This window comes from Salmo salar, chromosome ssa01, assembly GCF_905237065.1.
Source record: "Salmo salar chromosome ssa01, Ssal_v3.1, whole genome shotgun sequence".
Lineage (NCBI taxonomy): Eukaryota > Metazoa > Chordata > Actinopteri > Salmoniformes > Salmonidae > Salmo > Salmo salar.
In genome coordinates this window covers 47,477,722-47,505,721 of record NC_059442.1, presented here as the reverse complement: position 1 = coordinate 47,505,721, position 28,000 = coordinate 47,477,722, and the positions used below count along the sequence as shown (strand labels likewise).

The window sequence follows — 28,000 nt, the reverse complement described above, 5'->3', positions numbered from 1 at the left end:
ACGTGACGTACACAAAATGCTCGCCCAATAGAAATGCACGAGGATTATATCGCTTATAAAGCCATGGGGTACCAACGTCTGAGAGTGCTTCATGTACTTTGATACATTCAGGTGACGGTAGTGTACTCTGCAGGTGGTGCGTTCAAAAACAAAGCTGCGTCCATTAAGCGAACACACTGGAAAGCGCATCCTCCATTAGTGAAAAGACCTTACGTCAATTCTGAACTATGGAGCGCTCAAAACAGTGTCACGACAATGAAGCTGACAGTAAACCGACAACGAACGAAAGTTCTATAAACGGACACTTAGTAAAAAAAGACAGGCCTACCAAGATCCGGTTATCTCAAGGGACAGGGACGGCGGGTGAGGCGAGTTCGCACACAGGGTCCTCAGTGGTAGAGGTCTGGAAGCATGAGCGCACCCGAAGTATGGAAGACAACGAGATGAACTTGCCTAGTCTTGCGGCTGCCTACACCACTATTCTCCGGGGGCTCGGGGAGGACCCGCAAAGACAGGGACTTCTAAAAACTCCGTGGAGAGCCGCGACAGCCATGCAGTTCTTCACCAAGGGCTACCAGGAGAAAATCATAGGTGAGTCAGTCGGAATGCCCTTTTTCCCAAGTTGTCAACACTTTCCTATGTTGTAAAAAAGAAAGTGACATGGATAACCTTAAAACTAAGGCTTTTAATTTACCTGAAATATAGACATTTAGATGTCATTTACTTAGGCTACTGAACTCTAATCAAGAAATCTGTTTTGGGAGGAGAAATATGCAATTTATCTTGCTGATATAATACATACTGTACCAGTCAAGTTTGGACATACCTACTCATTCAAGGGTGTTTTTTTTTAATTTATTTTTTTACTATTTTCTACATTGAGGAATAAGTGAAGACATCAAAACTATGAAATAACACATGGAATCATGTAGTAACCAAAAAAGTGTTAAACATATCAACAATATTTTATATTTGAGATTCTTCAAAGTGGCCACCCTTTGCCTTGCACACTCTTGGCATTCTCTCAACCAGCTTCACCTGGAATGATTTTCCAACACTCTTGAAGGAGTTTCCACATATGCTGAGCACTTGTTGGCTGCTTTTCCTTCACTCCGCGGTCCAATTCATCCCAAACCATCTCAATTGGGTTGTGGTCGGGTGATTGTGGAGGCCAGGTAATCTGATGCGGCACTCAATTACTCATCTTCTTGATCAAGTAGCCCTTACACAGGCTGGAAGTATGTTGGGTCATTGTCCTGTTGAAAAACAAATGATAGTCCCACTAAGCGCAAACCAGATGGACAAAAACCCTTGACTGAGTAGATGTCCAAACTTTTGACTGATACTGTGTGTATATATACACACTTCTTACATCCTTAGCCTATGGTCAGATATTTCAGAAGATGCTTAGTTGCACATTCAATTAACTTGATTGTTTTTTGTAAAACAATGTTCAGTATAAGAGCTACAGATTCTTATTTAGAGCTGTGCAGTACAACATTTGAAATCATTATTGGCACTGGAGACAGGCTTCACTCAAATGACCATAGTATGTGATTTAGAGCAGTTGAGTACAAAATAGTACATCAAGAAAGAAGGCTGCACAATCTCTGTTCAGTGTACATTCATAGACAGGTAACCCTACAATAAATATGTTTCTAATATTCTCAGTTGATGGACTTTTCCCTCATCTGTCTGAAATCCCTCTTTCTACACAATACCTCTATCTCTGTCCATCCTTACGAAACGGTTCACGTGCATATCCAGGCTCAACAAGTCCCCTGGTCATCCTTACCAGACTTTATTGGTTCTGTTCTCCACGGTTGGGACTGTTTTAGTGGTGGAGCTGGGGAGCTGCCCCTCGCAGTATTATTACCCACCCACCAAAAACCCATCTGGAGTTGGCTTCGCGGGGAGCACTTTGAGGTTCTGTGTAATATGTTTGAAAAGACACATGGAGAATGTGTTAGTGACACTCATCCTCCCTAGCTGAAAAACATGCATCTTGGATAACTTGAGAATGCTTGGACCCTGTCTGGTCTATATGGTCTCAATGCTCTTTCCCCCCTGTTTGAGGTGTTGTGGGAGTGGTATGGAAATGTGAGGGGCCAAACCAAACAGTAAATCCAGCAAAAAGGGAAGTCACGATGAATCACGAATGTGTGTGTGTTCAGGAGCACTGAAGCAAGTGGTATTCTCTCCCGTTTTGGATTGGCTCTTATTCTGCACCACCACTTTGTTTAAATGTGTAATGTCATTGAGTTGAAGTTTTCGAAGAGCTGAATAACTTCTATGGCCAGTTTCACAAACCCAGATTAAGCCTGGATGAAAAACAAAGGAGAATCTTCATTCAAAGTGCTTTTTAGTCCAGTAATAGGTTTAATCAGATTGCGGAAAAACCGCAATAGGTGTCATATTCGCGTTGTCACAGGGAGCCCGTGAATATATGGATATACACTACAAAAGTATGTGGACACCCCCTTCAAATGAGTGGATTTGGCTGTTTCACCCAGACCCGTTGCTGACAGGTGTATGACATCGAGCACACAGCCATGCAATGTCCATAGACAAACATTGGCAGTAGAATGGCCGTACTGAAGAGCTGAGTGCCACCTTTCCAACAAGTCAGGTTATCAAATTTCTTCCCTGCTAAAGCTGCCATGGTCAACTGAAAGTGCTGCTATTGTGAAGTGGAAACTTCTAGGAGCAACAACGGCTCAGTCGCGAAGTCGTAGGCCCACACAAGCTCACAGAACGGAACCTCAGAGTGCTGTAGCGTGTAAAAATCGTCAGTCCACGGTTGCAACACTCACTACCGAGTTCCAAACTGCCTCTGGAAGCAACGTCAGCACAATAACTGTTCGTCGGGAGCTTCATGAAATGGGTTGAGCAGTGGAGATGTGTTCTCTGGAGTGACGAATCACACTTCACCATCTGGCAGTCCGATAGACAAATCTGGGTTTGGCGGATGCCAGGAGAAGGCTACCTGCCCCAATGCATAGTGCCAACTGTAAAATTTGGTGGAGGAATAATGGTCTGGGGCTGTTTTTCAAGGTTTGGGCTAGGCCCCTTAGTTTCTGTGACGGGAAATATTAATGCCACAGCATACAATGACATTCTAGACGATTCTGTGCTTCCAACTTTGTGGCAACAGTTTGGGTAAGGCCCTTTCCTGTTTCAGCATTACAATGCCCCCATGCACAAGGTGAGGTCCATACAGAAATGGTTTGTTGAGATCGGTGTGGAAGAACTTGACTGGCCTGCACAGAGCCCTGACCTCAACCCCATCGAACACCTTTGGGTTGAATTGTCGACGGCGAGCCCAGGCCCAATCACCCAACATCAATGCCCGACCTCACTAATGTTCTTGTGGCTGAATGAAAGTAAGTCCTCGCAGCAATGTTCCAACATCTAGTGGAAAGCCTTCCCAGAAGAGTGGAGGCTGTTATAGCAGCAAAGGGGGACCAACTCCATATTAATGGCCATGATTTTGGAATGACATGTTCGACGAGCAGGTGTCCACATACTTTTGTGTATTTGTGAGTGTGAGCCTGTGTGGTTGCTTGCACTTGCCATGTGTGTGTGTCTGTTTGTGTGAGCAAATAAGTGACTAGTTTTATGAGTGCCCAGGGCGTACAGGATGTCAGTGTGAATAATGCAGGGCTGAACTGGTCGGTCTTAATTTATAGGGTCTTCGAACTCCAACAGTGGACAATCTCTCATCCACACACGCACTTAGTTTCTACACATTCTCACTTAGTCACAGAATTTCCATTAAAATCCCTCGATGCTGACCCAGACTTTGTCATTTCTGTGTGCTAATAAAAATAATGACTCGTTTGTTACGCAAGACGGCGTGTGTTTAAAAAAATAAATAAAAAAAGGGTTCGTAGTGGAATGGAAATCTAGCCCTTTGAGGCTCACTGTCCTTATTATTTTAATATAGTGCATTATAACATTTTGTTCATAGGGAATTATAACTAGGCTGTATAATTCCTTATCTAGTTGCTTATTAATTGCTTATCTAGATCCTTATGAGCAGTTATTAGCACCTATGTCATGCATTATTATATATTGTGCATATAATGCATTATGAAGAGGGTATTCATAGGAAGTGTTACTTTTCATTTTTCGGTATGATGATATGAAGAGGGTTCATGTTACTTCTCATTTATGCATTATGCTATGTGCTTATTATGAATTAGGAAGAAGGTATTCATAGGAAGAGATTCCATTCATGTTTATGTATGATGCTATCAACACATGAGATTTCCAAGAAAAACCTGAATGGCATATCCTTCATAACTGCATTTGAAGGCAGTAAGCAATATGTATACGTCACGTTCCAGCGAATCACTTTTGTCAAGTCGTTGACCATCGTTGGTCACCGCCTTTCAAAGTGTTGCTTTATAGGTATAAAATTGTCAGACTTGCAGTTTTTGATGAAGTCTCCTTCGAGTTGGTGCAGTTGCTTCTCACCAAGTGCACCATGCAGCCATCACCTGCATTGTGGGATGCATTATTTGTCAACCAATCATTAAGGTATTTCTTTCTCATTTAGGTGTTGATGCGAAAGGGGCAGGGGGAGGACAGCACTGCTACAGGGGATTGAGAGAAAGGTAGTGAGGGAGAGAGGAGAGAGAGAAAAGGGGAGAGGGGGATAGAGAAAGCAGGTTGGCCACCAGTGCTCTCAACCCCTAACAATTTGTAATGTAGCCATAGTGACTGTGTGTGGTTTTTGTCTGAGATGAGTTGATGCTGATTTGATTTCCTGTTCTTTTGCTGTGCGTGTGTGGTGGGGGTGTTTGTAGAGAACCAGACTGGTGAGGGGCAACTGCTCTCTGAACATCTGCTGCCCTCAGGTTGGTGAGATGAACTGGGGATGGTGCTCAATTCATCAGTAGAGCTTTACTGGAAAAACATACTGGGCTGGGAGAGAGACATTTGGAGTACTGCTTAAGTGGAAAACCCAAACAGTAGCACTGTTCCTTTAAGCACTGTCAAATATTATCATCAATGGACAGATAACAATGTTTTGAATGACTTTATTTTAACCTACTGAACGTGTCAGAGAGCAGTGAATCTATTGAAGACCATTACCTCCTACTCTTCAACTTCAATTGTCAATAAAGAAATCATAATATTCTAACAGTGATTTGAAATCAGCATTTGTTCATTTTGTTTTAACCAGTCTAGTGAAACTGCACTTGATATTCTAATAATTCTTATCCTGTACATCAGCCATACTAAACTGACGGACCGTGGTCTAGATCCTGACCCAGAGCAGGGTCAATACAGACTGCAGGTCCCAAAATAATCATTAAAAAATAAAATGTTTAAAAAATAATAGATATTTGTTTTTTATTAGGAATTCAGTCAAATCTCATTTAATTTGTCACATGCGCTGAATACAAAGGGTGTAGACTTCACTATGAAATGCTTGCTTATGAGCCCTTCCCATGGATGCAAAGCAATGTTTTTAATTTCCTGGCAGCCTATCTACTGAGGTTGGGTTGGAGGGGGAGGTAAAGTTTCCATGGTAACATGGAGTGAGCAGACGGTCTGACTTGTTGCTTTAGGGTCCTGCCTTGTTGTGGTTTTGCAACTTGTCTGTGATAATTATTATAAAAAGAAAAATAGTAACACGAGGAATAAAGTACACAAGAATGAAGCTATATACAGGGAGTATCAGTACCAGATCAATGTATGAGGTAGATATGTACATGAAGGCAGGGTAAAGTGACTAGGCATTAGGATAGATGATGATGATGATAAAATAATAATAAATAAACTGAGTAGCTGTGTGTGTGTGTGGTATTTTGGGTGAGTGTCAGCGTGGCGTGTGTGTATACACTGTATATAGTCTTGTGAGTGGGCATAGTCTGTGCAAGATGGGGTCAATGCAGATAGTCCGGCTAACCATTTAATTAACTATTTAGCAGTCCTATGGCTATTTAGCAGTCTTATGGCTTGGGGGTAAAAGCTGTCTCGGAGCATGTTGGTCCAAGAGCTGATGCTACTGTCCAGGAAACGGTACCAGAGCAGAGTGAGCAGTCTGTGGTTTGGGTGGCTGGAGTCTTCGGCAATTCTTCGGGCCTTCCTCTGACACCACCAGATATAGAGGTCCTTGGTGGCAGGGAGCTTGGCCCCCGTGATGTACTGGGTTGTCCACAACACCCTCTGTAGCGCTTTGCGGTCGAGGGTGGTGCATTTGCCATACCAAGCAGTGATGCAGCCAGTCAAGATGCTCTCGATGGTGCAGCTGTAGAACTTTTCTTTCAGCCTCCTGAGGGAGAAGACTGTGTGGGGGTGTGTGGACCATTTTTAAGTCCTTAGTGATGTGGACTTTCTCATAGTAATTGAGTACCCCTGCTATACATTAACATTTTGCTAATTTAGCAGATGCTCTTATCCAGAGTGACAATCAGCATATAGGCCTAAACATGCATTTTCTGACTTTTAACAAACACTATGGCCTATGATGAAACTATTACTGTTGTTAGTTTAGCCTGTGATCTCATCGCCATAGCGCCCAAACCGGCTGCTGCTTGTACAGACAAGTGGCAAAACCACCACAACAACAAGGCAGGACCCTAAAGCAACAAGTCAGACAGTCCACTCACTCACCATGTTACCATGGAAACTTTACCTCCCATTCCAACCCAACCTCTGTAGATAGGCGGCCAGGAAATTAAAAACCTCCGTCAGGGAGAAGCATCGCAACAAACAGATAAAAACCCATGGATTTATTTGAACAATTATATGAGCTCCGCTAGGAGAGAAAATGAAATAAAATGACAAACAGGAAGAGCGGTAGGGCTATATGGGAGTCGAGATATAATTACAATGTTTGCCAGATAAAAACAGCAGGCTTATGGAATGGAGGTAGAGTGAATGATTAGGTTGCCGAGGGCTGTCTGGTCTCGTCTGTTGCGTGTCTTGTTAAGTGTCTCGGAGCTGTATGGCGTCGACTCGATGGGCCTCGCACTCATCCGTCTCACTCTCTCTTTTTCTCTTTGCTTCCGCAGACGTGCTGAACGACGCAATCTTTGACGAGGACCACGACGAGATGGTGATCGTAAAGGACATTGACATGTTCTCCATGTGCGAGCACCACCTGGTGCCCATCTTTGGAAGGGTAACCTATTTGCACCCCAGACCCACACCAGTCCACGATTCACAATGTTCAATTATGGGGAATTTCTTCTAGGTTGGATCCTGCAATAAATCAACACAATAAAAAATAAAGGTTTATACACGTTTAACTCAGCGAAAGTGCTTCTCAGGCAATCTTGTTCACAACAAGGAGTAGACCTACTTTCTATATTACCTTGGCTTGCATGGTTGATTTTTATACATTTATATGTTTTTATACAATTGTGTGCGAGGTTGAAGTTGTAGGCCTAATTCTGTTGCTGAGGTGATGCCACAATTTGAAATAAAATTAGTAGGCTACTGTACTCTCACGCCTAATAACCCACTGCTAAACACCCCAAATAAGTGCCCCATGTAGAAACATCCTCAGGGGTACTGATAAGGCCTTTGTCCACTGAGCCTGTAATTGAGCCCAGCTGTGATTAAACTACTGGTAAGGAAAAATGGCCACTGGCACTGACCAAGGCAGCATTCCAAATGGCACCTTATTCCCTGTATAGTACACTGCTTGTACTATATTGGCAATAGGATGCCATTTGGAATGCAACCCAAATCAACTGAAATCCTGTCAGTGGGGATTCAAGTGAGACACGGTTGCCTTTGTAAATTCTCCTGTTTTGACATTTTAGTGCTGTAGACCTAGCATCCTCCCCTCTATTCTCCCCTCATCTTACCCTGCAGGTGTTTGCCATTTAAGACCAAAGAGGGAGGCCATTGATCCTTTCATATCCTTTTCATGATAGTGGTAGCAAGTGTTATGCACTCTCTCTGGACACATACACACACTGGTTGTTTTTGTCTTTGTGGTGTGTGTTTGTCAGCGGCTGGCTGTCAGGCCACATTACTCCCGTCCACCTTATTCCCCCGCTGATAGCTCCCTGTTGTCATCACAAGTGCCAGTCACCTCTTATCCACACACTTATATATTTCTCGTATCTATCTGAGCCAATCGCTGAGCGCTACAATGACTCACCAATTTCTGCCCGTAAGGTCAGGGCTCTGTTTTTTTAATTTATTTTTTATTATTATTATTATTATTATATTTTTTTTTTTTTTTTGTGCGTCCAGTCAGTCGTCTTGTAACGCTTTTAATGTCTCTTATCACCTCACAACAAGGTGGTATTTGTTTTCGTTGAGCTATGCTGTTAGGCCTACTTTTACACCACATACCTTTGAAAAACCTTGATGCCCATTATCTGAACCCCACTTTTAATCAAACGTGAATCCCTTTTTTTTTTTCAAAGTGAATTGAGTTTCTTATTTTTCTTCATTTTTTTTTATATACACCCTGTTCAGAAATGCATTTTATCACAACCTAGCAAAAAGAGGGAGAAAAGAGTAGGAGGGGAAATCCTTGCATTCATGCCCTTTCTCTCTGCCCGTTTCAGCACATTGCTGCTGACATTTGAGTGGAGGGTGGGTGGGGAATGGGTGGAGAGGGGTCATTTAGCCTTCCAGTCATATGCAGTAGCGGGCTCACCAGCTGGATGGGGAGGAGAGTCTAGAGCTCAATCCTCCTCAGGGCTTTCATCTGCTGCTTATTTATCCTTACCTCCCCTTCACTTCTCCGATGGCCTTTAGATAAATGTTGCTTTTGTCTTTGCTTCTTATGATTCATATCTTTCCCACGCAGCAGCCCATCAAGGTATTCGGAATGGAAAGCAAATGTTCAGCTTGCCTTCATAACGTGATGAGAACTTGTTGAGGAGAAATGTGTTCGCTCACTGAGCTAATGCCTAGGCTTTAGCTCAGCGGGCTAACAGTCTTATTATACACAAAAGACATGGGGTGGAATCCATTGAGTCATATCCAGCCCACTTCAAACACTGAGATATATATACTGTACATTATCATGCCAGTTGGGTCTGTTTGGCAGTGCAGAATTTGGGACATGATTTACTGTCTGTTGTGAATATGCTATAATGCGGAACTTTGCCATCATTAATGGCAGAATTGGTCTCTCTTCTCTCCCCCAGGTCCATATAGGCTACCTCCCCAATAAGAGGGTGCTGGGCCTCAGCAAGCTGGCCAGGTAAGGGTATGGAAAGTGTAATAGTGTGTTTGCTATTGTGATATGAGAGAAATGTAATGGATGTCGCAAAAAGCTTAATTTTTCGATTGCAGTAAAAATTATTTTGAACAAAGGGGATAGTGTACAAAAGACTTGACTTAACAGCCTTCTTCAGTGTGGATATTGTTAGCTATTGAAGTTCTTGCCGGTATACCAGGGAACCGCACCAAGGTATGGAATTCCTATAACAAAAAATTCTAACAGTAGGGTTGGATATTGGGAAATTGGAGGGATTGGGATTACCTAGACTCAATCCATGTGTGCAGTATTATATACAAATATGTAATCTGTTCCTAGACAGTCCTTCAGGCAATACAGTACAATATGGTCACCTATTAAATAATAGGAACTACAACACGGCGATGAACTAAGAGGCTGACTCATGTTGTAGCCCAGAGAGCTGGACCTGGGTTTAGTAGGTTAGCTATACATTAGCTTCTACAGTGTAGCGTTCGTGTAGCATAGCGGTAGAGTTTGCTGTGAGGCTGTTTAGGTGGAGAGGCCACTCAGGGTGGAACCTAAAGCTGATTAGGAGTGTGTATGTGACGAGAGGATTCTGATCCCATCTGACCCCAATACCTGAGGCTTAGCCCCTTTCACTAATACATACTCTTACTTCCCTTCCCCACCCATGTGGCCATGGTGTCTATGCCACACGCAGCTACGCAGGCACACACACATACATACGCTCATACACCAGTGCTCACCATACAAAACACAATACCAGCAATACTTTTATTTTTGAAAGAGTTACTTTTGTTTTGGAGAGTACACTTCAGGTAATTGCGCTGGCATGTGTAGCGGTAAAAACTGTTTCATGGGCTCCTGAACAAAAATATTGTGCTAATCTTAACTTTTTTTTTTGTACATAATGTTTCTGCCATTGTTTCCTATGACCGAAAAGAGCTTCTGGACTTCAGAAATGTGATCACTAACCTCCAATTTGGATGAAGAATTTTACTTCAATGACCTACTGCTCAACCAGGACCAGGCCCTAATCCCAGACACTCAAAAGAGGAAAAGACGTTCCCTATAGAGGCCGACGTGGGGGCACTCTGATGAAACCACAGCAGAGAGTGAATAAACCACCCCTACTATCTGTTCTATCTGCGAATCACTGTAGAACAAACTAGACGAGCTCTGTTTGAAACTATCCTATCAACGGGACCTGAAGAACTGTGGCTGAACGAGGACATGGTTATTATAAAGCTAGCTAGTTTTTCTATGCATCGGCAAGACAGAACGGCAGTGTCTCGTAAACTCAAGGGTGGGGTGTGTCTTTTTAGTTCTATTTTTTTCGTAATATCCAATTACAATCTTGTCTCATCACTGCAACTCCCCAACGGGCCGTTAACAAAAGCTGGTTCGTGATCTCTAATATTAAGGAGTTAGAATAATTCATGATAAGCTGTAGACCATACTATTTACCCAGAGTTTATTTATATTTTTCGTAGCTGTCTATTTCCCACCACAAACCGATGCTAGCACGAAGACCGCACTCAACGAGCTATATAGGGCCATAAGTCAACAAGAAAATGCTCATCCAGAGGCAGCGCTCCTAGTGGCCGGTTATTTTAATGCAGGAAAACTCAACTCCATTTTACTTAATTTCTACCATCATGTCACCTGTGCAACTAGAGGGGGGGAAAAAACTCCAGATCACCTTTACTCCACAGAGACTCATACAAAACTCGCCCTCCATTTGACCATAACTCTATCATCCTGATTCCGGCTTACAAGCAAAAACTCAAAGGCAGTACCAGTGACACGCTCAATTTGGAAGTGGTCCGATGAGGTGGGTGCTAAGCTTCAGGACTGTTTTGCTTGCACAGACTGGAATATGTTCTGGGATTCATCCGACGGCATTGAGGAGTGCGCCACATCAGTCACTGGCTACATTAATAAGGGCATCGACGATGTCGTCCCCACAATGACAATACGTACATACCCCAACCAGAAGCCATGCATTTCAGGCAACATCCGCACTGAGCTAAAGGCTAGAGCTGCCGCTTTCAATGAGTGGGACACTAACACGGACGCTTATAAGAAATCCCACTACGCCCACCGACCAACCATCAAACAGGCAAAGCGTCAATACACGACTAAGATTAAATCCTTCAATACTGGCTCTGACGCTCGTCTGATGTGGCAGGGCTTGCAAACTATCACGGATTACTAAGGGAAACCCAGCCATGCGCTGCACAATGACACAAGCCTACCAGATGAGCTAAATGCCTTCTATGCTCGCTTTGAGGCAAGCAACACTGAACCATGTGTGAGAGCATCACCTGTTACGGACGACTGTGTGATCACGCTCACCGCAGCCGACGTGAGTAAGACTTTTAACCTGTTTAACATTCTCAAGGCTGCAGACGGATTACCAGGACGCGTACACGGAGCATGTACTGATCAGCTGACAAGTGGCTAAACTGACATTTTCAACCTCTCCCTAACCCAGTCTGTAATATCTACATGTTTCAAGCAGACCACCATAGTGCCTGTGCCCAAGAATGCCAAGGTAACCTGTCTAAATAACTAAATAAAAAATAATAACACAGTAAAACCAAAAATAGACTAAATACAAACATCAGCCGCTCAGTAAAAAGCATTCCATGAAAATCTGACAAACTAAATAAAAATTAATCCCCAGTCTATGATTCTGACAAACAAAAAGTCAAATACATCCGACTCCTTCAATCCCAGTCCTCCATACCATTAAATACTTTGAAAGGCTGGTCATGGCTCACATCAGCAACATCATCCAAGACCAATTTCTGAAAATGTTAAATAGTGAAACATTAAAGTTATTTTTTAGATAAATTATTTGGGGACGTGAATATGTTTAGTATAATTTTATTAAAACACACTGTTTTGCAATGAAGGTCTACAGTAGCCTCAACAGTACTCTCTGGGTGTAGCTGGAGGACAGCTCGTTTCTGTCCTGCTCTGGGTAGATTGACTTCAATACAAAACCTAGGAGGCTCATGGTTCTCACTCCATTCCATAGCCTTACACAGTAATTATGACAATTTCTGGAGGATGTTCTCCAACCTATCAGAGCTCTTGCAGCATGAACATGACATGTTGTCCACCCTATCAAAGGATCAGAGAATGAATCTAGTACTGAAAGCATAAGCAACAGCTAGCTAGCACTGCAGTGCATAACATGTGTTGAGTAGTTGACACAAAGAGAGAGAAAGATAATAGTTGAACAGTTTTAAACAAATTTAAGGAGAAGCGAGAGCAAGAGCGCTAGCTATATTTCATAGCAATTTTCACTTAGATGCAATATGAAGTAATGTCTCTGCCTTTTTCCTGGTTGCTAAAATTCTAATTAACACTTTACTTGACACCCAGAGTCATTCTTATTTTATTTAACATTTTTTATTTAACTAGGCAAGTCAGTTAAGAACAAATTCTTATTTACAATGACGGCCTGCCCCGGTCAAACCCTCCCCTATCACGGGCGATGCTGGGCCAATTGTGAGCCACCCTATGGGACTCCCGATCACAGCCGGTTGTGATACAACCCGGGATCGAACCAGGGTCTATAGTGACACCTTAGACCACTGCGCCACTCGGGAGTCATAACCATGTCATAATAGCTGACAACTTGTCATAACCTGTCATAATATGGTCATAACACTCTCATGACCCATATTTATCCCCGTTATAACATTTTGCGTTATTGTATGGCTGGTTATGACGCCAACATAAGTGTCAAAACCCACATTTATTAAAAAAAAAAATCCCTGCCAAGAACTTTCCTTTCGTTTCTTAAATCCTTTATTTTCTGCATTTTTTTTAATAACTTGTAGAAAATACACTTTATGACACTGTCATGAAGCATTATGACCATCCTGTGTCACTTTACTTGGACTAAGAAAATACACTATGACACTGCATTATAACCATCATCATATAAGCCAGATAACCTCTTTTTGACTGATATAAGGGCGCCTTGTCTTGCTGCTGAAATCTGCTCCTGCATTTATCCCAGTCATCAGCAACAGAGCATTAGGGTACAGTTGGTGCATGTCTGACATCAATGTGTGCGCAATTGCAATTACTTTCGGTGTACGAAAGTAAAAGACACAAACAAAACTTCAGAACGGGAAGCAATAGAAATAGCGCTCATAGAACAGATCTACCCTTTCTTAGACTTGCTTTCAATGATAATGACAGATCTATACTGGGCAAAAATATAAATGCAACATGTAATGTTGGTTTCATGAGCTGAAATAAACGATCCCAGAAATGTTCCATACGCACAAAGCTTATTTCTCTCATTTTGCGCGCAAATATGTTTACATCCCTGTTATTTCTACTTGGCCAAGATAATCCATCCACCTGACAGGTGTGGCATATCAAGTAGCTGATTAAACAGTGTGATAATGCTGGGGACAATAAAAGGCCACTCTAAAATGTACTGTTTTGTCACACAACACAATGCCACAGATGTCTCAAGTTTTGAGGGAGTGTGCAATTGTCATGCTGACTGCAGGAATGCACATCAGAGCTGTTACCAGAGAATTACATGTTAATTTGTCTACCATGAGTCGCCTCCAACATAGTTTTAGAGAATTTGGCAGTACATCCAATGGGCCTCACAGCCGTAGACCACATGTAACCACGCCAGATCCGGCTTCACCTAAGGGATCGTCTGAGACCAGCCACCTGGTCAGCTGATGAAACTGTGGGTTTACACAAACTTTCAGAAACCATCTCAGGGAAGGTAATGTGCGTGCTTGTCCTCACCAGCGTCTTGACCTGACTGCAGTTTAGCTTCGTAACCGACTTCGATGGGCACTCGCACGCTGGAGAAGTGTGCTCTTCATGGATGAATCCCAGTTTCAACTGTACCGGGCAGATGTGTCGTCATGCGGGCGAGTGGTTTGCTAATGTCAATCCTGTGAACCGAGTGCCCCATGGTGGGGTTATGGTATGGGCAGGCATAAGCTACGGACAATGAACACAATTGCATTTTATCGATGGCAATTTGAATGCGCAGAGAAACCGTGACGAGATCCTGAGTCCCATTGTCGTGCCATTCATCCGCCGCCATCTGTACACCAATTCCTGGAAGCTAAAAATGTCCCAGTTCTTCCATGGCCTGCATACTCACCAGACATGAGCATATTTTGGGATGCTCTGGATTGACGTGTACGACAGCGTGTTCCAGTTCCCGCCAATATCCAGCAACTTAACGTAGCCATTGAAGAGAAGTGGGACAACATTTCAAGGGACACAATCAACAGCCTGATCAACTCTATGTGAAGGAGATGTCGCGCTGCATGAGGCAAATGGTGGTCACACCAGAAACTGACTGGTTTTCTCATCCACGCCCTACTTTATTTTTTAAGTATCTGTGACCAACTGATGCATATCTGTATTTCCAGTAATGTGAAATCCATAGATTAGGGCCTAATAAAAATGTAAATTGACTGATTTTCCTTTTATATGAACTAAGTAATTCAGCGTTAATATTTTTGTTCAGTGAATAACACACACTTCTATGTGAATTTGGTTGGGTCGCCCAAAAAGTTATATATTGCAGCTGCATTCGCTAGCTAAGTAACGTTAAAGCTATCAAATTTCGCTTGCTCAAACAGATAGTGATGCCTTGTTAGCTAGCTGCCTATGACTATCCAACACTGGAACTCTTCCAAGTCGAGGTAAGCTTTTTGTTCTATTAATTTATAGCAACCCGGGCTCGCCAGTGTAACTGCTTGCTGTACACTGTACTGCATGATTGTAGCGGGTTTACTAACACGTTAGTTCTAGTAGATACAGTTGAAGTCGGAAGTTTACATACACCTTAGCTAAATACATTTAAACTCAGTTTCACAATTCCTGACATTTAATCCTAGTATAAATTCCCTGTCTTAGGTCAGTTAGGATCACCACTTTATTTTAACAATGTGAAATGTCAGAACAATAGTAGAGAATGTTTTATTTCTTTCATCACATTCCCAGTGGGTCAGAAGTTTACATACACTCAATTAGTATTTGGTAGCATTGCCTTTAAATTGTTTAACTTGGGTCAAATGTTTAGGGTAGCCTTCCACAAGCTTCCCACAATGAGTTGGGTGAATTTTGGCCCATTCCTACTGACAGAGCTGGTGTAACTGAGTCAGGTTTCTAGGCCTCCTTGCTCGCACATGCTTTTTCAGTTCTGCCCACAAATTTTCTATGGGATTGAGGTCAGGGCTTTATGATGGCCAGTCCAATATCTTGATTTTGTTGTCCTTAAGCCATTTTGCCACAACTTTGGAAGTATGCTTGGGGTCATTGTTCATTTGGAAGACCCATTTGCGACCAAGCTTTAACTTCCTGACTGATGTCTTGATGTTGCTTCAGTATATCCACATAATTTTCCTGCCTCATGATACCATCTATTTTGTGAAGTGCACCAGCCCCTCCTGCAGCAAAGCACCCCCACAACATGATACTGCCACCCCCGTGCTTCACGGTTTGGATGGTGTTCTTCGGCTTGCAACCCTCCCCAGTTTTCCTCCAAACATAACGATGGTCATTATGGCCAAACAGTTCTATTTTTGTTTCATCACACCAGATGACATTTCTCCAAAAAGTACGATCTTTGTCCCCATGTGCAGTTGCAAACCGTAGTCTGGCTTTTTTGTGGCGGTTTTGGAGCGGTGGCTTCTTCCTTGCTGAGAGGCCGTTCAGGTTATTTCGATATAAGACTCATTTTACTGTGTATATAGATAATTTTATACCTGTTTCCTCAAGCACCTTCACAAGGTCCTTTGCTGTTGTTCTGGGATTGATTTGCACTTTTCGCACCAAAGTACGTTCATCTCTAGGAGACAGAACACGTCTCCTTCCTGAGTGGTATGACAGCTGTGTGGTCCCATGGTGTTTATACTTGCATACTATTGTTTGTGCAGATGAATGTGGTACCTTCAGGCGTTTGGAAATTGCTCCCAAGGATGAACCAGACTTGTGGAGGTCTACCATTTTTTTTCTGAGGTCTTGGCTGATTTCTTTTGATTTTCCCATGATGTCAAGCAAAGAGGCACTGACTTTGAAGGTGGACCTTGAAATATATCCACAGGTACACCTCCAATTGACTCAAATGATGTCAATCAGACGCTTCTAAAGCCATGACATAATTTTCTGGAATTTTCCAAGCTGTTTAAAGGCAGTCAACTTAGTGTATGTACATTTCTGACCCACTGGAATTGTGATACAGTGAATTAAGTGAAATTATCTGTCTGTAAACAATTGTTGGAAAAATGACTTGTGTCATGCACAAAGTAGATGTCCTAACCGACTTGCCAAAACTATAGTTTTGTTAACAAGAAATTTGTAGAGTGGTTGAAAAAATTAGTGTTAATGACTCCAACCTAAGTGTATGCAAACTTCTGACTTCAACTGTATGTTGACTATGATGTTAGCTAATATGGTGAGAACGATTTAGCGGTTATGGCATGAAGGTTTGGCTTAGTGTTTTTTTTTGGGGGGGTCACAGACTAGCGAATAGATGTGAGAAGGAATTATACGACGAGCAAAGTGATCATACTGTTTGTATGTGGCAGCTATTAAAGTAGACTATTAGGGGTATATTCTTTTGAAAAACGTTTCTTAAATGGAAGCAAACGGAACGAAACGGCGATAAACACAACTGAATTTTCATCTGTTTGGACTAATGAATACACCCTAGATCAGCTAAATGCAGGTGAGTTTGTGCAAGGCATTTTTGAATATGTCACCTTGATCACTAAAAGATTTTCTCTCGACCAGTGCACCTACGTTGTAAACTTTTATTTGTAAGCTAGGTTGTAGCAACCTCATGATGGGTATAGGGAAAATTCAAGTATCATGTAGCCTAAACCTATCGCTGTTACATTGAGCTGTGTGAATGGAATATGAATCAGTCATCCAATATGCTGTAATAGAAATAAGGCCAGGTAAAAAACTTTTTTTTTTAATTGTTAGGGCCTTAGCTTAGGTGTTGGAAAGGCCCAAAAAATGGTCAGACTCCAGCCACCCAAGCCACAAACTGTTTTTACCAATGCACTAAGTCTGGAACCAACAGGACCCTGAACCGTTTCTACCCCCAAGCCATAAGACTTCTGAACAAGACTGCTAAATAGCTAAACAAATGGCTCCCTGGACTGCCTACATTGACCCTTTTTTGCATGAACTCTTTTGCACTTTATTCCATTCCAGACATTCCAATGAGCCCATCCCCCTATAATTCTCCCCCCCCACCAGCCTCTACTGACTCACACATAACTGACACCCAAACACATACACTACCATTCAGAAGTTTGGGGTCACTTAGAAATGTCTTTGTTTTTTAAAGAAAATCAAAAAATGTTTGCCCATTTTAAAATAACATCAAACTGATCAGAAATACAGTGTAGACATTGTTAATGTTGTAAATGACTATTGTAGCTGGAAACGGCTGGTTTTTAATGGGATATCTACATTGGCGTACAGAGGCCCATTATGAGCAACCATCACACCTGTGTTCCAATGGCATGTTGTTAGCTAATTCAAGTTTAGAATTTTAAAAGGCTAATTGATCATTAAAAAACCCTTGTGCTAACATAATTTGTAAAACTGAAAAATGTAGTTCTGATTTAAAGAAGCAATAAAACTGGGCTTCTTTTAGACTAGTTGAGTATCTCGAGCATCAGCATTTGGGGGTTCAATTACAGGCTCAAAATGGCCAGAAACAAAGAACTTTCTTCTGAAACTCGTCAGTCTATTCTTGTTCTGAGAAATTAAGGCTACGAGAAATTGCCAAGAAACTGAAGATCTCGTACAACGCTGTGTACTACTCCCTTCACAGAACAGCGCAAACTGGCTCTAACCAGAATAGAATGAGGAGTGGGAAGCCCCGGTTCACAACTGAGCAAGAGGACAAGTACATTAGTGTGTCTAGTTTGAGAAAGACGCCTCACAAGTCCTCAACTGGCAGCTTCATTAAATAGTACCCGCAAAACACCAGTCTCAACAGTAAAGAGGCGACTCCAGGATGCTGGCCTTTTGCACATTCACCCTCTGAATGGCATGCATGCATACATACACAATCCATGTCTCAAGGCTTAAAAATCCTTCTTTAACCTGTCTCCTCCCCTTCATCTGCACTGTTTGAAGTCGATTTAACAAGTGACATCAATAAGGGATCATAGCTTTCACCTGGTCAGTCTGGAATGGAAAGATTGTGTTCCTAATATTTTGTACACTGTCTATAGCCATGTTATTTTTATTTGTTATTCACTGTATTTATTCCTCGTGTGGCTATATTTTTATAAAAAATATCTAACTCTGCATTGTTGGATATGGACCTGCAAGAAAGCATGTCACTGTTAGTCTACACCTGTTGTCTATGAAGCATGTGACGTATACAATTTTATAAGAATTGAGCTCTGAAAGGCGTTGCACCCAAAACCTCCAAAATGTGCTTCATTGAGATGGATGCAACAGTTTTATTCCTTCATATCGACGCATCCGGCCATTTTGAAAGTCTTCGTAATCCTCTTGTTCTGTGGCATTTTGCTGAGCCAAGTGATGGAACTGCAGGGATAGGAGAGGTCATGTTTGTAAAAGAGCATTGGGTCAAAGGGGAAGGGATGTCGGGCTATGATGAGGCTAGCGTGATCCACTGCTCTGCTACTCAGATTGACTCACTGGAGGTTGGAACTTGCAACTGGTTGTCAGTGTAACTGCCACAGAATACCACACACACTCCTAGAAAAGCACCAGAATTTGATCTCTCTTTTCTTGCTGAGAATTTTCCTGCACAGCAGGAAATTAAAACTTGTAGTCTATTCAAGGTTTAAAAAGGCTTCTAAAGTTTAATTTCTACTTTAAAATGTCAGACTTGATTTCCTCATATGAAAAATGTATCAACCGCTACAAAAAATTTAAATTATCATTCACATTTCCTGCTGTAGTAAACTGGCTAAAATTAAGTTCCTACATCTGTATGCACAGTGGCTTCAGAAAGTATTCACACCCCTTGACTTATTCCACATTTTGTTGTTACAGCCTGAATTTAACATTTATTACATTTAGTAAAAAATAAAATTACATTAATTAAAAATGAAAAGCTGAAATGTCTTGTCAACTATTTAACCCCTTTGTTATGGCAAGCCTAAATAAGTTCAGGAGAAAAAATATGCTTAACAAGTCACACTTTTTTTTATACCTTTTATTAAACTAGGCAAGCCAGTTAAGAACAAATTATTATTTACAATGACAGCGTACCCCGGCCAAACCCAGACGACGCTAGGCCAATTGTCCGCCGCCCTATTGGACTCCCAATCACGGCCGGATGTGATACAGCCGATGCATAATAAATTACTTGGATTGACGCTGTGTGAAATAAGTGTTTAACCTCACCATGATTTTTGAATAACTACCTCATCTCTGTTCCCCACACATACAATTATCTGTAAGGTCCCTCAGTTGATCAGTGAATTTCAAACACACATTCAACTTAAAAGACCACGGAGGTTTTCCAATGCCTCACAAATAAGGGCACCTATTGGTAGTTACAAAAATAAATAATTAATAGCAGACATTGAATATCCCTTTGTGCATGGTGATGTTGTTATCAATTACACTTTGGATGGGGTATCAATTCACCCAGTCACTACAAAGACACAGGCGACTTTCCTAACTCCGTTGCCATAGAGGAAGATAGCTGTGTAACAGTATTTCTTCTGTTCCTCTCCTCGCGCCTACCTGGGCTCGAACCAGGGACCCACTGCACACATCAACAACTGACACCCATGAAGCATCGTTACCTATCGCTCCACAAAAGCCGCAACCCTTGCAGGGCAAGGGAATCAACTACTTCAAGGTCTCAGAGCGAGTGACGTCACCGATTGAAACGCTACTAGCATGCACCCCGCTAACTAGCCAGCCATTTCACACCAGTTACTCACCCCCCTTTTGACCTCCTCCTTTTCCGCAGCAACCAGTGATCCGGGTCAACCGCATCAATGTAACAGTTTTGCTTCTGCCCCGAACCAGGGAACCTCTGCACACATAGACAACAGTCACACTCGAAGCACCATTACCCATCGCGCCACAAAAGCCACGGCCCTTGCAGAGCAAGGGAAACAACTACTTCAAGGTCTCAGCAAGTGACGTCACCGATTTGAAACACTACTAGCGCGCACCCTCTAACTAGCTAGCCATTTCACACTGGTTTACAACCGCTCAGGGATTTCACCATGAGGCCAATGGCGACTTTAAAACAGTTACAGCGGTTAATGGCTGTGATGGGAGAACTGAGGATGCATCAACAACATTGTAGTTACTCCACAATGCTAACATAATTGACAATGACAAGAAAGAAGTCTGGACATAATACAAATATTCCAAAGCGTGTCCTGTTTGCAACAAGGCACTAAAGAAATACTGCAAAAAAATTGGCAAAGCAATTCACTTTTTGTCCTGAATACAAAGTGTTATGTTTGGGGCAAATCCAATATAACACATTACTGAGTACCACTCTCCATATTTTCAAGCATAGTGGTGGTTGCATCATGTTATGCGTATAATTTAAGGACTAAGGAGTTTTTCAGGATAAAAAAAGAAACGGAATGGAGCTAAGCACAGGCTAAAACCTGGTTTTGTCTGCTTTCCACCAAACACTGGGAGATTAATTAATCTTTCAGCAGGACAATAACCTAAAACACAAGGCCAAACCTACACTAGAGTTGCTTACCAAGAGGACGGTGAACTTTACGTAGTGGCCAAATTAGTTGAATTAAATCTATGACAAAATCTGAAAAATGGTTGTCCATCAATGATCAACAACCAATGTGACAGAGCTTGAATAATTTTGAAAAGGATAATGGGCAACTGTTGCACAATCCAGGTGTGGGAAGTTCTTAGACATAAAGACACAGCTGTAATCACTGCCAAAGGTGCTTCTACAAAGTATTGACTCAGGGGTGTGAATACTTATGAGATATTTCTGTATTTCATTTGTAATACATTTGCGAAAAAAAATCTAAAAACATGTTTTCACTTTTACATTATGGGGTATTGTGTGTGTGTGTGTGTGTGTGTGTGTGTTGAGGGGGGAAAAAATGTATTTATCCATTTTGAATTCAGGCTGTAACACATGTGGAATAAGTCAATGGGTACGAATACTTTCTGAAGGCACTATGTTGACTTGGGGCTTATTTAAACCAAAGACATTGCAGAATGTACACAAAAATAGCACTTTTTTACCCAATATTCATATTAAATCACAACATTTATGGGTCCTGAAGAAACACTGTAGCAGATAAATTACTATTACTGATAGATGCATCCAAAGATTTCCCAAAGTTATTGTGAAGGCAAATTCTTTATAATCAATGCTGTGATGGATTTGATTGAGTCTGTTCTTTAGACACACAAATTACAACAGCTCTTAGAAACTGCAACCTGTCCGACCCAATACAAATCAAATTATTTGACCGACACTGTAAAATGTGACCTCTGTTGTGAAGAGCTCTCATGTCTCTTTCTAGTTTCCACTCTGTCCCTGAAGAATGTGTAATCTCTCTTTGACAATGTAAGCCTCTTTGCCTCACTGTAAATCTTACCACTTGGGTGTTCTCATGTAATGAAAGTTTTTTCCCCCTAATCTCTCCCCAGGATTGTTGAAATCTACAGCCGTCGACTGCAAGGTATTTCCAGACATATAACAATCAATTTATACTTTGAGAGTTGATGGACAATAAAGTGAACTGCACCTAGAGTTTTTATTGTCTCAAAGACAATATTTGGGTATTATTATTTTTTTTTAGGACTTTATCAAAGTTGCACTTTGTCATTCGTGTATACTTACACTGTAATTACTACAGTAACAACTTATTAATTGCATTAAAATTCAAATAGTGCATTATTTTTATTCCCACATTGTCCTTTTTCGAGATGGTCAGTTGGTTGACAGCCTGGTAAGTGTTGTTACTTAGAACAAACGGTAACCTGCCATGAACCTGCCATGTCATGGTCGATCATGTCAGATATCATGTTTGACTTTGCACTCTGACTTGGACCGTGTTTATCTGTCTGTTCTCTTTCAGTTCAAGAGCGGTTGACCAAACAAATCGCTGTGGCGATCACTGAAGCTCTGCAGCCTGCCGGGGTGGGCGTCGTCATTGAGGCAACGTATGTCTCTTTCTCCCTTTTCCCTCACCACTGATATTAAGAGCCCCATACAAACAGACATTAAAGATGCACTATGGAAAAATGTGGCTTGAATGTTAGCTCTATGGTGTATACACATTCATATTAACAAATCCTTAGTTTTAGGAAAACAATGTGCTCTTTCTCTTCCCAATGAGGTAGTTTCTGGACAATATCTGTCCATTTAAGGCGACCCTATTTGGGTCAAGTCTATCCACAGAGGCAAAAGTCCCTTATTGCCAATGCAATAATGTCAGTCAAAACACAAACACACATAAATGAAACCAACTATATTGTGCAAGGTCATATCTGGACAATCTTCAATGCGTCACTAACAGGACATTTCTCATACACCCACATCTAATAACTACAGCTGCAAGAAAAAGTATGTTAACCCTTTGAAATTACGTGGATTTCTGCATAAATTGGTTATCAAATTTGATCTGATCTAAATCACAACAATAGACCAACAGTGTGCTTAAGCTAATAACACACACATTATTGTATTTTTCTTGTCTATATTGAATACATAATTTAAACATTCACAGTGTAGGTTGGAAAAAGTATGTGAACCCCTAAGCTAATAACTTCTCCAAAAGCTAGTTGGAGTCAGCTAACCTGGAGTCCAATCAATGAGACGAGACCAGGAGATGTTGGTTAGAGCTGCTTTGCCCTATAAAAAACTCACAAAATTTGAGTTTGCTATTCACAGGAAGCATTGCCTGATGTGAACCATGCCTTGAACAAAAGAGATCACAGAAGACCTAAGATTAAGAATTGTTGACTTGCATAAAGCTAGAAAGCGTTACAAAAGTATCTCTAAAAGCCTTTATGTTCATCAGTCCACGGTAAGACAAATTGTCTAAAAATGTAGAAAGTCCTCCCATGAACACCATTGTTTAGTGTTTTACGTATCGTAGACTCGTCAACAGAGATGTTAGCATGTTCCAGAGATTTCTGTAAGTCTTTAGCTGGTACTCTAGGATTCTTCTTAACCACATTGAGCATTCTGCGCTGTGCTCTTGCAGTCATCTTTCAGCAAGAGCACAGTGCAGAATGCTCAATGTGGTTAAGAAGAATCCTAGAGTACCAGCTAAAGACTTACAGAAATCTCTGGAACATGCTAACATCTCTGTTGACGAGTCTACGATACGTAAAACACTAAACAATGGTGTTCATGGGAGGACACCACGGAAGAAGCCACAGCTGTCAAAAAAATCTGAAGTTTGCAAAAGTGCACCTGGATGTTCCAAAATTTTCTGTGGACAGATTAAACTAAAGTTGCATTGTTTGGAAGGAACACACAACACTGTGGAGAAAATCCAGGTATTTCCAAAGGGTTCACACTTTTTCTTGCCACTGTATAACACCAATGTATAATGATGCATTTTGTCTCTCCTCCATTCTTCCTGCTTAGTCACATGTGCATGGTGATGAGGGGGGTGCAGAAGATGAACAGCAAGACTGTGACCAGCACCATGCTGGGGGTGTTCCGGGAGGACCCCAAGACACGGGACGAGTTCCTCACCCTCATCAGGAGCTGAGAGGGACGACCGGCCCACAAACCTGCTGCACAGCCCAACTCAGATCCACGCTCCCTGTCGCCTGGTTGGAGCAGCACACAGCAATTTCTGTACGAAGCCTACAGTCCGGGCTTGGTGGGTGTGTGTGCGTTTTATTCCATCCCTCCACCCCCTTCCAAATCATCACATGGTCACATGACATAGCCGTGTGTGTACATGACAATCTTACTTAATGCTGTCTGCCAGGTGGAAGGCTTAACCTAAAAAAACACTGGCTCAATGATTAGTGTTTTATGGTTGCTTAATTTTGTCCTTTATTTTTTGATTTACTTTTAATCAAATTGAACTACCAATTACAGTAAAGATACTTACACCTACATAGAAACATCGTAATATTGAAAACAATTTATCAATCTTTTTTTACTTTGATCCTGATATATTTTTATCCATATAAGCTAGGACCATATGTCAGTTTTTGAATAAAACCCTATCTGTAAAGCTGAAGCATTATAGATTCCGCGATATAAATTTAAAGGTAATTTTGCGTTTGAGCCGACATACACTGAGTGTAAAAAAAAAAAAAAAAATAATAATTTTTTTTGAGCTGCTTTTTCCATGACAGACTGACCCGGTGAATCCAGTTAAGATATGATCCCTTATCGATGTCACTTAAATCTACTTCAATCAGTGTGGATGAAGGGGAGAAGACCGGTTCAATAATTATTTTTAAGCCTTGATACAATTGAGAATGTGTGCCATTCAGACAGTGAATGGGAAAGATGAGATTTAAGTGCCTTTGAACAGGGTATGGCAGTAGGTGCCAGGCACACCAGTTTTCTTGTCAAGAACGGCAACGCTGCTCGGCTTTTCACGCTCGACAGTTCCAAGAATGGTCCACCGCCCAAAGGACATCCAGACAACTTGATACAACTGTGGGAAGCATTGGAGTCAACATGGGCCAGCATCCCTGTGGAGCGCTTTCAACACCTTGTAAAGTCCATGCCCTGACGAATTAAGGCTGTTCTGGGGGGGTGCACTCAACTCAACTTGCTCTGCGTGTGCTCATTGATTGTCTGTATTGTAATTGTTTTTAAAAACCTGCCCAGGGACTGCGGTTGAAAATTAGCCGGTTGGCTAAAACCGGCACGTTTACAGAAACGTTGATTAATGTGCACTGTCCCTGTAAAAATAAACTCAAACTCAATAGGAAGGTGTTCTTAATGTTTTTTTACACTCATTGTATGCAGCATTTACCGTGAATGCCGTCTCCGCTAAACCAGGAACATTGCCTTTAAATGTCAATTTACGGATTACTATAATCGTATGTATTTAACCTTGCCTTGAGCCAAACCTATTCAAGTGTGGTAAGTGTCCTTTTCACATGGCGTCATATTCCTGCTCAAGCCAAATGCTTCAAACCCATTCGTCAAACAATTAGCACTTAGGCTGACAGACCTATCAGAAGGATCAGTCCCGGTCTACTGTACTTGTCATTAACTAATACACAAAGGGGGAGCAACATACACTCATACAAATTTGGTAGCTACTGCTCAAGGTACTGTATACTGCGCCCTTCAACTTCAGGAAACCAACAATGATGGGTTACTGAACATGTTAACTGGAGTTCAAATGATGTGATGTAATGTTGCTGTTAGTTTTGATTGTTGTATTTGTCTTTGACCAAAGTTTCCAACGGTGCAGTTACAATGACTAGATGGTAACTGGATAGTGCAATGAAGGATGATTTAGATGGCACTAAACGGTGTCCATAATAGGACAAGCCGGTCAGGAGGAGTTGTCAGAGGCTGGCCTAATATGGACACCGTACATACACTGTACATTATTCGTCAATAGTCACACTATTGTAGGTATCACAATAGTGCAAAAGGTACAGATTGACAAATGAGGCTTTCTCTGTATCCCCCAAGTGTGCATTTCAGAATTCAGTTAGGGTCTCTATTGGGCACCACTAGCTTCGTATCTGTAAGTCGTGTAGGTCTGTGTGCATTTTTAATTTTGTGTGTAATCTACAAGTGTATTTTCCAAAATTGCGGGCCAGCCCAGTATATATTCCGCTGACCTCTATCTTGAGCAGCCTTACTTTTTTTTTTGGAGGAGAATGGAGAATTCACTTCCAACCGATGAATTCGAAGAGACTAGAGGTAGGAGTCTCACCTCTTGGTAAAGGAACGCATCAACTCTGTTAACCTTCTAATGTCAACTCTGAATATATCTATGTATGTCAGTGTATAAATGTTTCAGATTTCTATTAGACTTTTTAAATGTCAAAATATGCTGCACTTGAGAACAGTACAATCCTCTGCAATGTCACGTATACTGTATGTTTGCATTTGCATATCTGTGAGTGCATTCTCTAATATTTAACATTTTGTGTAGGCTCGTCTCTCTTCAGCAGGGATATTAAAATATAGTAACATTTGAAAAATATTCAGTAGCTAGGTTTCCATCCAATTTGCGACAGATTTTTATGTGAATATTCAAAAATCACAGCAGAGATACAAGAAATTGACTTGTTGTCGATAAAAAGCGGTGTGTGATGACCGTGCACATGAAAATAACTTTGCCGTTTAAATTCCCATTTACCATTGCATTTGTAACTCTACGGATGGTTTTGTCACAAACTGTTGCGTTAGCGCACATTTGTTATTATCTGGTTTTGGCGCATGCCCCAGTGATGCCAATTGAGCAATTTTGTTGCTAGATTTAGCAACTTTTCAGACTACACTGGCAACTTTTTCTTCAAACAGCACCTAGCAACAAATTTAGCTACTTTTAAAAATGTATTTGTAACTTTTAGTAACTTTTGAAAAGTGACTCAAACACTAAAATGCACGCATTTTCCCTCTAAATGACACAAAAACGATTTTCTCTGTCACACACTTAGTCACAACACACGTGCCGGGCTGCAAATGTGCATTGTGAGTGACGTCAGCAGCAGGCGCTCAGCTCGTGCACAGGCAGCAGCAGGCCAGCAGCAATTTCAGCAAATTGCAAATCATTGTTGGCTGACTGCAGCAGCAGTAGTAGTACGGGTTCAACGAGCCAAACCCAATGAATATAGTTGGTCACGAATGTTTGATCTTGAAAAGAACTTACAACATCAATCAACATGTCTCAATCAAAATTGAACACCCAGAAGTACAGAAAATAGCGGGAGTCTGTAGCTGAACAAACGTCAAATCATATTTTTTGCGTAACGTTATTGTGTATTCTACGTAATGACGCAATGACATCACAACGTCATTTAGCAACTTTTAGCAACAAATCAACCCGCCTCTAGCAATTTACCCTGAAAATGTGTTGGCAACACTGGCATGCTCTAGTCTAGAACAGTTCGCTGACAACTTGGACAGGGTAGGTTATATGAAATATGGATGAGAGCAATAGCATTTTTATTTGTTAATTGGCAGCCAAGTTTTGTTCATGTAGCCAGCATTCAAATAAAACTTGTGCATGAAGCTCATCACCGTCCATCACTTAACCATCATGAAAGTTCATCAAAACGATTTAATCTGCCTATAAACTCAAATGTTTTTCCATGTCATCACATGACTCCCAAGTTTACTTCGATAAGGTTTATTAAAATCTATTTGCACATAAAGGCTTCCCACCGCATTTGTCGTATATTTATTTTCGACAAAAATGATCCCACCATGTCGGAACAGATTTTCGACATTTCTACCGATACTTTCCATCACACCTGTTGTGATTTATTTTCATACAGTATGACTTTACTCTCAAACTGTGGATGGAAACGTTATGATAAATAGGAATAGTAGCAAGTGGTGTAGTTGTACATTTATTGGAAATATATAATACTCTGAAATGGGTAGGTTTTAACCAGTCTGATTTGGCCATTGGGGTTGTATCTGTCAGGGGTGGGAGAAGGTGCGTGCAAAAGTCAGACAGCTCCTACATTGTCTCTGTGGCCTTCTTTAGGAGGGCCTGTTCTTCAGGCTCCTTCACCACTGTCATTTAAGTTACACCTCTTACTGTGGTCATTTGAACGTGTTTTAAACAAAGAAAATTAAATATGTAAGAACTATGAACCTGGCTA

The 28,000-nt window shown here is 41.5% G+C and overlaps 1 protein-coding gene across 1 annotated transcript; it reads left to right on the top strand.

The window, feature by feature from the left end:
* Positions 1–2: 2 nt before the first annotated feature.
* Positions 3–27,992, top strand: LOC106602973 (GTP cyclohydrolase 1). The gene is made up of 6 exons (XM_014196063.2): positions 3–591; positions 7,029–7,138; positions 9,132–9,187; positions 21,866–21,897; positions 22,297–22,381; positions 23,817–27,992. The coding sequence occupies exons 1-6, from the start codon at positions 228–230 to the stop codon at positions 23,941–23,943; spliced, it is 774 nt and encodes a 257-aa protein (XP_014051538.1). The 5' UTR covers positions 3–227; the 3' UTR covers positions 23,944–27,992.
* The last annotated feature ends 8 nt before the right edge of the window (positions 27,993–28,000 follow it).